We start from the raw sequence: 13050 nt of genomic DNA, 5'->3' as shown, positions 1-13050 counted from the left end.
TATAAAAAAAACCCTGGTCAAAAGCTTTTATAAAAAAATACAGCTGTGCAGTGTGCACACCAGGTCTGTAGCTAAAGTCAGATTTGAGGTAGGGCAGCATTGGTTACAGGTAGGGCGGAAGTAAAAAAAAAACATAATTGATTGATTTTCTTTGGTTTTGGTATTTTTAAGGTAGGGCATTATGATTTTAAGGTAGGGCATTGCCCCACAATGCCCCCCCCCCTAGCTACGGCCGTGGTGCACACAATAAGTATTTCATTTTTTTATATTAAACTTTATATTTTATGCCAAATTTTAAAGCTTATTTAGCCCCCCAATTACACAACTTTACCCATAAACTATTTATCATTGATAGGTTTAAGGTTACGTCACTGCACAGATAAAGTACTGAGTTATTTAATACCGTAGAATAGATATAACAATCGAAAAAAATCGAAACTTTAATTCGTGTATGTCATCTCACACCTGGCCCTAGATGTGGGCCTGGGTGGGGAAACATGGCCAGGGGCTAAGCCCGCTCTACATGTGAAGTTCCGTGATTAGAGACGCACCGGGTTACAGCCCTGGTGCGTGAAAGAGACTATTTTTAGGGGGTAAATCCCCACGTTATCGCAGGGCAAACCCAGGTTGAAACTTAAATGTAAGATGATACCATCTCTTATAGAAATACTTTTGAGCAAGCGTCAGCGCGATGTAGAAGACGCACGGCGCCATCATTTACACAATTATGAATTTTTGGAACTAACTTAATTTGAACAAATTTACGCATTTTCACCCCCTGACAACCCTTTTTTCCAGTAAAAAAGTAGCCTATGTCCTTTCTCAGGCTTTAGACTATCTGTATACAAAATTTCATTACAATCGGTTCGGTAGTTTTGGCGTTTGGCGTGAAAGCGAGACTGACAGACAGACAGAGATACTTTCGCATTTATTTATAATATTAGTATAGATTATGTGCACACTGCACAGCTGTTTTTGGGTATTTTGATTAATTAAGGGCCGCGCTACACCGGAATGGCAGCGGCGAGGCGAGCACTTTCAGCGCTGCCATTCCGGTGTAGCGCGGCCCTAAGAGGGGTACCACTTACCAGGGTTTTAAAAAGTTTTTAAATTTAACACAAATTTTGTTGACACCGCGCGCTATAAACTAAAGTCCACGCGGACGAAGTCGCGGGCAACAGCTAGTAACTAATAAGTATGATTAGTTCTATGTCACAATGAAGTAAAAAATAAAACGCCATCTGTTGAATCGTATTAGAACTAAAATGTTCATTGCATCGATATATTTCTGGATTTTTTATAATATTATACATAAAATATATTTAAGTAAAAGATAAAACGCCATCTGTTTTCATATATTAGAATTAAAATGTTGATTGAATTGATATATTATCTGGATGGAATATAGGCCAACACGGTACACTTGAACTTCTTTATTTTAGAGCGCCTTCTGTTGTCAACTTGTCACATATATTAGAAATGCAGTAAGAGTTCTATAAGATAAGATAGATTGATTATTATTATACCAAGTGATAATATTATTAAACATAATATTCTAACGTATTAAAAACTATAAACAAAAACATAATAACTAATAAGTATGATTAGTTCTATGTTACAATAAAGTAAAAAATAAAACGCCATCTGTTGAATCGTATTAGAACTAAAATGTTCATTGCCTCGATATATTTCTGGATTTTTTATAATATTATACATAAAATATATTTAAGATTTTTGAAATATTATTTTAATACACATCCAAGACCCAGGAACATTGAAAACTTTTTGTTCCGCCTGCGGGACTCGAACCCAGGACCCCCGGGATGAGCGCTGGCCACGCGCAATGCGAATTAATTTTCATCGATATTTTCATGGAAATAAGATATTTTCCCACATCAAAATGTAGCCTATGTCCTTTTTCAGACTTTAGAATAACTGTGTACAAAATTTCATTGCAATCGGTTCAGTAGTTTTGGCGTGAAAGCGAGACAGACAGACAGACAGACAGAGATACTTTCGCATTTATAATATTAGTATGGATTTTGAGTAGGTAGCGGAAAAGGACATAGGACACTTTTACGAATTTAAGTGCAACGGAGAATACGAAGCGTCGTCTAGTCCACAATAAGTTATAACGTTGTCATGCATAGACATTTTCATAGTTGAGGTGTTCAAATTAGAGGCTTACATATTAGCCTCATTGGCAGTAGCGGCGTTCTGGGGGAGGCGACGCTGGGCATAGTATTACAATATTGCAATATTGTAATACTGTGCGCTGGGCGACCTCCCAGGGCGCCGCGTAAAAAAGGCGCTGGAGGCAAACAAAAAGGGCGCCATTTTCTCTACAGTACCAGGACTGGTAGTGCTAAAACCGGCTCTGCTCATTGGAAGGAATGATGATCATGAACTTACCTCGCTGATCTTCAACCTATTGTTGTAAGGTGTGACGGCGACAGGCAGGAACTTGTGTGCGACCAGCAGGGCTACCGTCGCGATAGCCCGCAGGCCGTGGATGCAGGCGATCTCGCTCTCGTTGGCCGGAGCTATCAGCTTGTTGATGGAGCTGTACAGGGAGAAGGCTGCGAAGAAACCATCTGAAATGACAGTTTATGGTTGTCAGAAAAATCTCCAAATAAATAGTAAACTTGTTCAGTAGCCACGTTAGCGGGAGCGATGCTGGGCGACCGTCCAGAGCGCCGAACCAAAAGGGGCGCCGAAGGCAAACTAAAAGGGGCACCACAGGTGACCACTTTTTCGGCACATCCAGCGCCCTGTGCTCCGAATAAGTCTCGCCCAGGGCGCTGGTTATACTAAAACCGGCACTGAACTTGTTGTACAATAGGTAGATAATATTATCAATTTTCACTTGCTGCATTTCTGTAGCAATAGATAGGTACATAGTTATCAACTTGCCTGTATACCGGGCATATTTTAATGGTAAGTATAGGTCTATAACCAGTATCTGATGGCAAATTTGGATGGCAGATTTTCAAGAAATATCCTTTATCATTGGATACATTTTTGTATTTGAATGTTTCACACATAATAAGCCGCTATAAGAAAGAAAAGGATCTTAATATTTTATTCCAATTACCCCGGTATTGCTAGAGTCAATTTATTTTTTCACTTTTTGCCATCAGATCCTGATAGACCTAAAATTACTATGAAAATAACATTTAAAAAACCTATCAGTAAAGTCTAGTAACTAGATAATATTATGTCGGTTTGCTTTGATGAGTTATGGCTTATGACCCAAGCTAAATTATTATTCCGATGGATGTCAAGTGTAATAAGTATTACGCTCCTTGTAATAAAAATAGCAATGCGCTAAAATCGAAGTAGCTTTCTGTATTCAGTTTAAAAAGGCTTATTTCTTCTTACACAATTAATAATTAATATTTAATTGTACTCAACAATTAAAATAAAATATCAGTTATATTAATGATGCTAAACCTATTATTTACTAGCTGACTCAGAAAACATTTTTTAAGAAGTAAGTTGATTTTCACACAATTCAACAAAATCGGTCTTGCTGTTTCGGACTTCGGAGAAGTTTGACAACAAACAAAGAAACAATTAACGCGACATTTAAAAATTTTGCAATAATTATAGTTATTCATTTATCGATTTCGTTCACTTTTTTAACTCTATTAATACAGGATGTAACAAAACTAAGTGATAATACTTTAGGGTGTATATGTGTTCCTTGTAGAGAGTTCACTATGAAAGTAGCAGCGCTGAAAGACCAATTTTTTGTGACTTGTATACTGTATAGGCAAGCGCCCCAGCGTCACGAGTTTTTCCATAAATTTGCTCTTTCGGTGCTGCACTTTTACAGTGAATTCTATACATGGAATTCATACACACTTAATGATAAAAACTCAAAGCAGATATTATGTTACTACCGTGCGCGTTGTGAAGATTCAAATACGGCCCAATTGGGCCGTCTGTTGTTTAGTCCGCATCGAGCGCAGTCACGAACGTGCCGCGTCTTGTCTTACCTAAATAAATTGAAAATGACGTCGTGCGTGTATCGAAAATGTACCAATTATGACTCGAAAGTAAACAAAACACATGGAATCTCTTACCACATGTCTTGATTGCAATAAATGCCTCGATTATTTACATTTTCAATTATTTTTTCGAACAATCTGGAAAAAATCGAATTTTCGTCATAGCTCAGGCGAAGAAAGAGACAGCGATACGATTCGACGTTTAAAAATAGAACTGTCTCTTTTATGTAAATGGTTTTTCGTATCTTTTGTTTCACTTATCTGTCAAATTTGTCAATGTTTGCAATTTTGAATTTGAAAATTGTTCGGAAGAGATTTAAGCCGGAAAATAGTATGGACGTAACATATCTGTATATATAGAATATCATTGTACACATCCTAAAGTATTATCACTTAGTTTTCTTTCACCCTGTATAAAACACAGCAACTAAAACCGCGATGAAAAACTAGCATGAACTTTAAAAGCATATAAATAAAATATTAGAAGACAAAACATTGCGGCACTACAATGGATGTACCCTATTTACATAATAAATTATTTACAACCGAGGAACGACACGAGTTTTTGGGATCTACTTTATTTATGTGTTACGGTTAACGAAGAAACTTGGCCGTTTTAAGTTATTGCTAGAAAAAATTAAAGAAAAATAATAAATGTTTATAATCCATATTAATGTTATAGTCTGTCTGTATATTATAATATTATGTCAGCTGTCTGTCACCTCTTCACGCTTAAACCTCGTAACCGTTTTTAAAGAGCTGGTAATTGGTATACAGATTGCAGATACTTTATCGAATCCCGGAAAAGGACATAGGAAAGTTTCTTGTTGCGGAAATGTAACGAGTTGCAGGCATTATCTAGTATTTAATGATTGAATAATAAGTATCTAACAGTGCACTGTTAATGTTATTCTATTGTTATGTTAATATTATATTACTGCTGTTAATAAAATTACTATAACTATTTAATAACATTTATACGACCTTACAAAAATTAACCTTACGATTTTTTTCACATGCGACACCACGCCGGAAGCGTAAAGTGACAAGGAGTTTACCTTTAAAAATACTGTAAGACAGTTTCTAATGATTTTTAAACATACGAAAGTTTCTCGATAATACTGGCGACTTCGACCTTATACGTCGCAATTACTATTAAAAATAATAACCTATTTGTTATGTAGATATTATGTTTTTTTTTTATGAAATAAGGGGGCCAACGAGCAAACGGGTCACCTGATGGAAAGCAACTTCCGTCGCCCATGGACACTCGCAGCATCAGAAGAGCCGCAAGTGCGTTGCCGGCATTTTAAGAGGGAATAGGGTAATAGGGGAGGGTAGGGAAGGGAGGGGAAGGGAATAGGGGAGGGTAGGAAAGGGAATAGGGTAGGGGTCAGGGGATTGGGCCTCCGGTAAACTCACTCACTCGCCGAAACACAGCGCAAGCGCTGTTTCACGCCGGTTTTCTGTGAGAACGTGGTATTTCTCCGGTCGAGCCGGCCCATTCGTGCCGAAGCATGGCTCTCCCACGTAACGTACGTATGTTTGTCAAACTTTATCATTATCAGTCCAGTCACCAGTCAGTACGTGTTCACTTTAGCAATAATTTCATATTTTCGGCAAACTTGTAAATGTCTTCCGCCGACTTTGACCGCAACATTTCTTTCACGCTTCAACGTCAATAGCAAACATTAAACTTTGTAAATCCATGTCAATGTCAGCCTTTGATCAAATTAGGAGAAAGTTCATACCCTCGCATTCGTGCTCCACCTTATACAGAGTGATTTTAAGGCTTCGCAATAATATTATTGATCACGAGTGCCCAATATGCTTAATAAAATAATTATATCTTATATCTTTAAACGAGCAATTCTTGTATATATATACAGGGTATAACAAAAATGAGTGATAATACTTTAGGGTGTGTACCTGTTCCTTGCAGAGAGTTCACTGTGAAAGTGGCAGCGCTGAAAGATGAAAAAAAAATATCTTTTGTATGGGCAAAAGCCCGAGCGTCACGAGTTTTCCCATACAAAAGTGAAAAAAAATTTTGGTCTTTCAGCGCTGCTACTTTAACAGTGAACTCTCTACAAGGAACACGTACATACCCTAAAATATTATCACTTATTTTTGTTACACTCTGTATATATATATAATTGGAATCTCGGAATCGGCTCCAACGATTTTCATGAAATTTAGTATATAGGGGGTTTCGGGGGCGATAAATCGATCTAGCTAGGAATCATTTTTAGAAAATATCATTTTATTCGTGTTTTATCGAATACCGAGCAAAGCTCGGTCAAATAGCTAGTAATTTATAATACTAGATGTTGCCCGCAATTTTGTGGCGAAATTCCTTCTTATCTAAATACCTGGATATGGGATAAAAACTACCCTATGTCCTTTTCCGAATGCATATACAGTATCTCTATGCCGATAGTTTTAGTGTAAAGAGATAACATAATGATAAACTTTCACATTTTTAATGTTAGTGTGGATATTTCTGTGTCGGCGCCGACGGTCAGCGAGCGATCAATATAATATATCACTTATCAGCCTAAGGCCCAATTTCACCATCGTCTGTTAGTGATAATGGCTTGTTAAAATGTCATGTTTTCTCTTTCATTAGTAGAAACAAGACATGACAAAAAAGTAACGTGATAACTCGAACATTAACTTCAACAGACTTTGATGAAATTGGACCTTGTATAACAATTAACCCAGACTTAGCCGTCAATCGTCACGACTCACGGCATCAAACGTCCCGAGTATGTACTATGTAGTCACAAGTCACAACCTTGTCAGTTGGCTCGCACTATAAATATCACTTTAATAGTCGGCTTCAACTATATAATATAATGTATCGAATCTATAACACACTATACAACAAAAGCTTAAAGGAGAAAACTAGCCTATGTCCCCGTGGTCATTATCTAGCCAAGTTGGTTGATCCAATTTTGATCCAGTTTTCACGACTTTTACAGAGCTGTATAAAGTCGTGAAAAAATTATTGTATTGCCGTCTTACCATTTTTATAAAATATATTATTTGATTAGATGACGTGCGAGCGACTCTCCGTTGCAGCAAAAGTCGTTTAACGCCGAGAACCATAAAAAGTTGTATGTCCTTTACTGGGAATCAAAGTATCTCCATACCAAATTTCGGCAAAATCGGTCCAGCGGTTTGGGCGTGAAGAGGAAGAGACAGACTGTCTTTTACCCTTCATGCCCAAAACAACCTTTGCGTAGTAATAACGCAAAAGAGTAAACTTGAAACTTCTAGATGGTAACAGGGAAAATTATTTTCCCTATTACCATATAGAAGTTTCTAGTTCGTTGCTTGCGATGTCGATTTTGATTTCAGCAGCCTTACCCCCGAAACTGATACGATTTTGAGCTACGAGTCTGATTAGTTCCAAATTGAGCCGCAGCACGATCGTGCGCTAGTATAGCTGTCAGGAGTGGGAAAAGTCATTGAGATCAAATTAGTTCCAAATTGAGCCACGGCACGATTTTGCGCTAGTTAATATATGTCGGAAGTAGCAAAAGCTTTGAGATCGAGCTGACTCGATTCTCGATAGTAAGGAAGCTGTTTGTTCAGGGTAAGGATCACGATCGAAGCTTAATCAGAATCGGGATCGAATCGAATCGTAAATCGAAATCGTATAAGTTTCGGGAGTAGGGCGCCCGAGTCTATTTTAAACACAATCGAGTCGAATTCTCGTTGCATACAATTCAGGTTAAGGTCTTGATCCATAGGTGGGCTGTACGAACTTTTTGTTGATAATTTCGCAACGTATAGGGCAATTTCTGTTGCACAACTTGCACTTGGCTGCAGTTCTCGCTGCACCGGTCTACAGTCAACATTTTTAACAATTAACCGAAGGTTTTCTGCTTATTACGTGTAGACAGTACAAAATAATAAACCTTATTTCATTTTGTACTACACAATCCAAATATAAAACGAATAATGCCTTCTAATTTCGCTTATTAATTTCGTTTGCTTCATGATAACCATATCTTTCAGGGATGAAAAAAAATTGTATGTCCGTTATAAGTTATTACTCAACGTATCACCATACTAAGCGTTAAAATTAGTTTGGTTGTTTGAGCAATGAGCGTAAAGAAGTAAAAGACAGAATGACACTCAAAGTGAAACCCTTAGCCCGGCCGCACATTTTCCGAAATTTCTGATCAGAAAAATTCCGACGGCCGCCGGAACGCACTCTGTTCATATATTTTGTTGTAGACCCCGCACACTATCAGAATTTCTTACGTGTCAAAATGTATGAGCGGGCGGGGCATCTGAATTTTTCTGATCAGAAATTCGGAAAATGTGCGGCCGGGCTTAATATTATGGGTAAAACATTTTGTTTTTATTTGTTTATTTAATTTTAACTCGTTATCTCAATTACACCATGCTCATGCCAAATACTGATTCAGATAAGATGTTGTCCTCAACTTTAAATTGTTAAATGCGCAGGAACCGCACATTTTTCGTGATAAAACTATCTTTTGCTCTCTATCGTTAAGAGGATGTATCTTCTTCTGAGCACTTTATTTTTTATTTCTCTAGCCCCTGTAGTGCTAGCACGGCGACCAGCGGAAATGCGAAAGTATGGACAAACTGTGGAAATAAACCTAAGGTGCCGTTCCAATCTTTTTTCGTTCCGAATAATTCAATTAAAATGCCACTTTATGACAGACTATAGTCACAAACTGTGGAGATAAACTTAAGGTGCCGTTCCGATCTTTTTTAGTTCCGAATAATTCAATTAAAAAGCCACTTTATGAAAGAGTATAGTTCTAAAAATTCAAATAATATCCTACATTATGACATATACTATAGTGTGTCATAAAGTGGCATTTTAATTGAATTTTTCGGAACGAAAAAAGATCGGAACGGCACCTTAAGTTTATTTCCACAGTTTGTCCATACTTTCGCATTTCCGCTGGTCGCCGTGCTAGCACTACTGGTGTACCAGGGGCTAGAGAAATGAAAAAAAAGTCACTCACTCGGCAAAACACAGCGCAAGCGCTGTTTCACGCCGGTTTTCCGTGAGGCCGTGGTATTTCTCCGGTCGAGCCGGCCCATTCGTGCCGAAGCATGGCTCTCCCACGGACAGAAATCTGGCCATTTTTTTGGGTTTTTGAACGTTCATATCTTATTTAATAATTAAATTATGAAAAAAAAGAAAACATAGAGACATTGTATTAGTGGCCGTAAAAATTCAGGAAAAAAAATATAACTCTACTAGCATTATCCAGGGAGAAAACAGGGGACACCGTGTGTATGGGTGGTGTGGACTCCTCTTAATTGGCACACCCATCAAAATTAGTCCTATGGTTTAAACTGAAGAGGTAACGGACAGACTTTAACACACTTTTGGTAATATTAAGATGGATTAGCAATATAAATTGTAAATACTGTGCATTCGCGGGTTTTGTTACCAATTTCGTAATCTCTAGGGCAATTACACGGGGTTGCATAATTCGCCGCAAAACATGAAAAACCAGTCGAGCATTTTGAAGGGCAAGCACAATTTCATCGAACTTATTATGATACTTGGCCATATTTTTGAAGTTGTCCGAAGAAATTGTAACAAGTTTAAAAAAAAATTGAAAAAAAAAGTTTAATACAAAACTCCATTAAGAGTCAAAAATCATAATGCAAAGTATTGAACCTATCAAACCATAGGAAGAAGCTTTCATGAATCTAAATTTTCAAGCACTAAGCGGGCTGATGATTAACTATTTCAATTAATTCTAAAAAATCTCTCGTCATATTATCCGATTTCAAACAACAAAAAATTTTGATGAAAGATCCAAAATTAAAGGAATATGGTATAAGAGTTTATAATCTGAGCCTCCTCGTATACCGTGGTTTTTAGATTTCTGTATAAATAGGTTCAGATTGATTATTATTAGTTTCAGAATGCGTTCAGGACACCTTCCATTGAATTCCTTTGGGTATTTATTTAAGACAGATTCTCCAAATTGCGAAATATGTAACAAAGTTGAAGACTTACATCACGTACTAATGGAAAGTGTCCGATACGCCACTGAAAGAAACATACTTGTATCAAAATTTGGCTTAAATTTACAAGATATGGGTGCTTTTCACGGTTTATTGTCCGAGCCAAAATCAGTAGCTGCAAGTATGTTATTTGCATTGTATAGCCGACGTAGATAGTATCAATTGTATTATGTATATTGTATAGATTACGATGGGACTGACATATTCACTCTGTGAAAAAAGTTCCTTAAATAAAATAGAATAAAAAAAACAACAACAACAAAAAATATATCAAAATTCCAAATCCATTCACTCGTTTGGGTGCAGCGAATTAGCGACCTCCGATCACAATAGACATAACTACCAGTAGTTCGACTGCAAAGAAACGGACAGGTTTCAATATCTCTCAAATTCGTCGGGTTTCACTAGGATTATCAACGGAATGTGCCTCGCGCTGGCTGATATAATTTATTTTTAAATATTTAAAATAAAGAATTTAAAATTGAATTCTGACAATTTTAATCGCATGTGCCAAAACACAAACAACAATACAACCAAAGAGGAACACGTCCAGCAAATATGTCATAGTTTTAAATTCGTAGGTAACAATTTAACAACCCTAGCGACGATTTTCGTCATTTAAATAAGTCAAATTTAAAAATTTTTACATCAGTTCTAAGGGTCAATTCAGACCGCAACGCGACGCGTAGATGCATTTCTAAATTAGTAGGGATTTGACAGATTCGCAAGACGTCTCACGCTGACGACATCTGTCAAATCCATACAAATTTAGGTCGCCCCGCCTCGTCACGTTGCGGTCTGAATTGACCCTAAGTCGGCATATCTATACTAATATTATAATTCTGCAGAGTTTGTTAGTTTGTTTGTTTGTTTGAACGCGCTAATCTCAGGAACTACTGGTCCAATTTGAAAAATTATTTCAGTGTTAGATAGCCCATTTATCGAGGAAGGCTATAGGCTATATTTTATCACGCTAAGACTAATAGAAACGAAGAAATAGAGGAAAATGTGGGAAAAACGGGGGGAAATTATTTGAAAGGGCTTATTTGAACGCGCTAATCTCAGGAACTACTGGTCTGATTTGAAAAATTCTTTCAGTTTTAGATAGCTCATTGATCGAGGAAGGATAGGCCATATTTTATCACGCTAAGACTAATAGGAGCGAAGAAATAGTGGAAAATGTGAAAAAAACGGGGGAAATTATATGAACGGGCTTATTTGAACGGGCTAATCTCAGGAACTACTGGTCGGATTAAAAAAAAATTTCAGTGTTAGATAGCCCATTTGTTGAGGAAGGTTATAGGCTATATTTTATCACGCTAAGACTAATAAGAGCGAAGAAATAGAGGAAAGTGTAGAAAAAACGGGGGGAAATTATTTGAAAGGGCTTATTTGAACGTGCTAATCTCAGGAACGAGGAAGGCCATAAGCTATATTTTATTATTCTACAACTAATAGGAGCGAAGAAATAGAGGAAAATGTGGAAAAAACGGGGGAAATTATATGAAATTGCTTATTATCTTAAGATTCTTAAGAACTTCTGGAGCAATTTTTATGTTATTTGGCAAACATGAAGAATAGACCACGTTAAGGGACATAGGCTATTTTTTTGCGGAAAAATGTACGGTCGCGTGAAATTCCTAAATTACGCAAGCGAAGCCGCGCGGAACATCTATATAAATAAAATCGTAAGAAAGTCAATGCTGTTGAACATTGAATATTTTTGTACAATAAATAATACTTCGTCCGCGTTAGCATAGAAGATCACATGATCTACTATGCTAACGCGGACGAAGTATTATTCGAAAGTATTATTCGACGAAGCGACTTCGTCCGCGTTAGCATAGTAGATCAAGTGATCTTCTATGCTAACGCGGACGAAGTCGCGGGCAACAGCTAGTACTCTATAATTCTGTCTACTCTGCTCCGATGCCACGGACAGATATACAGATGATACGCAGACAGAGACGTCAAATGTATGACACATCAATTTTGGTCGAGGGTTAAAAACTAACGCAACTGTGCATCATGCTTCGAAAATTTCCGTGATTTTTCTAAGAACCCTCCTCCCACATTAGAGTTGGCACGATTTAGCTGAACCTACTTCCCCTAAACACCTTGCGTAATTTATGGAGACCTCAGTAACCTACCGCTCTTGACCTATCTGACGCATGTCTCATAATTGCAGATTTCGGTGACTATGTCGTGGTTCGTGGACGAAGGTCGTTTTAAACAGGATCTTTTCCCGACACTCAAAGTCCAAACTACTTATTATGTTAGACACACACCCATTTAATATTAAAGATGAAATATTATGTATAATTTTGTAGCATTATTTTTGGCAACAAAAATGTAAATTCCTCGGAGTCACCTTTTGCTCATACGGCATACTATGTTACAGGCTACGTGTAGATAGAAGTAAGATAAATAATAATAAAATATATTTTTATTCAAAATGGGTATCATGATACACTTTTTGAAAGTCGAACGAAGAAACTACGTTGTCTACCACCGGTTCGGGAAATACCCCGCCGAGAAGAACTAATAATATTAAAGCTAATAAACAACTTATCTACCTGCTCTTTTGCCAAAAGTTGTCAAAAGTTTTAACACCTTGAAAAAAGATATTCTTTTATATCACAATTAATTAGCTACCAACTTTTAACAACGTTATTTAAAAACATAATCTGAGAAATAATACTTAATTTCTTTTGATAAAATTAATTTTTTCTCACCTTGGGGCGAAAAACGTCAACAAATGTTGCCGTTTTCCTCCTCCGTCGATGAGACAAAAAGTATACGCACCATGGGCAGTAAAATATAAGAAAGCCTCAGATCACAATATATTTGAGAACGGCCAACAATAACATATTGTGATCTGAGACATTTCTTATTATCCTGCCCTAGGTACGTAATGTACTATTTCTGACTTTCATAACAGCTACCCTTAGACAAGGCTCATAACAGTTTCCCATGACCCCAGTCAGTATTATAATATTAC

The 13050-nt window shown here is 37.1% G+C and overlaps 1 protein-coding gene across 1 annotated transcript in view; it reads right to left on the bottom strand.

Annotated features, from left to right (window-relative positions):
- The window catches only part of LOC121728684, a 43138-nt gene that overhangs the window by 22550 nt on the left and 7538 nt on the right, over positions 1-13050 (bottom strand). The window contains exon 5 of the mRNA XM_042116912.1: positions 2413-2594. Within this exon, the coding sequence (XP_041972846.1) occupies positions 2413-2594 (182 nt within the window). The remainder of the gene's footprint in view (positions 1-2412; positions 2595-13050) is intronic.

The sequence above is a fragment of the Aricia agestis genome, chromosome 7 (genome assembly GCF_905147365.1).
Source record: "Aricia agestis chromosome 7, ilAriAges1.1, whole genome shotgun sequence".
Lineage (NCBI taxonomy): Eukaryota > Metazoa > Arthropoda > Insecta > Lepidoptera > Lycaenidae > Aricia > Aricia agestis.
The sequence above is the reverse complement of the archived record's forward strand: the minus strand, read 5'-3'. Positions and strand labels throughout refer to the sequence as shown.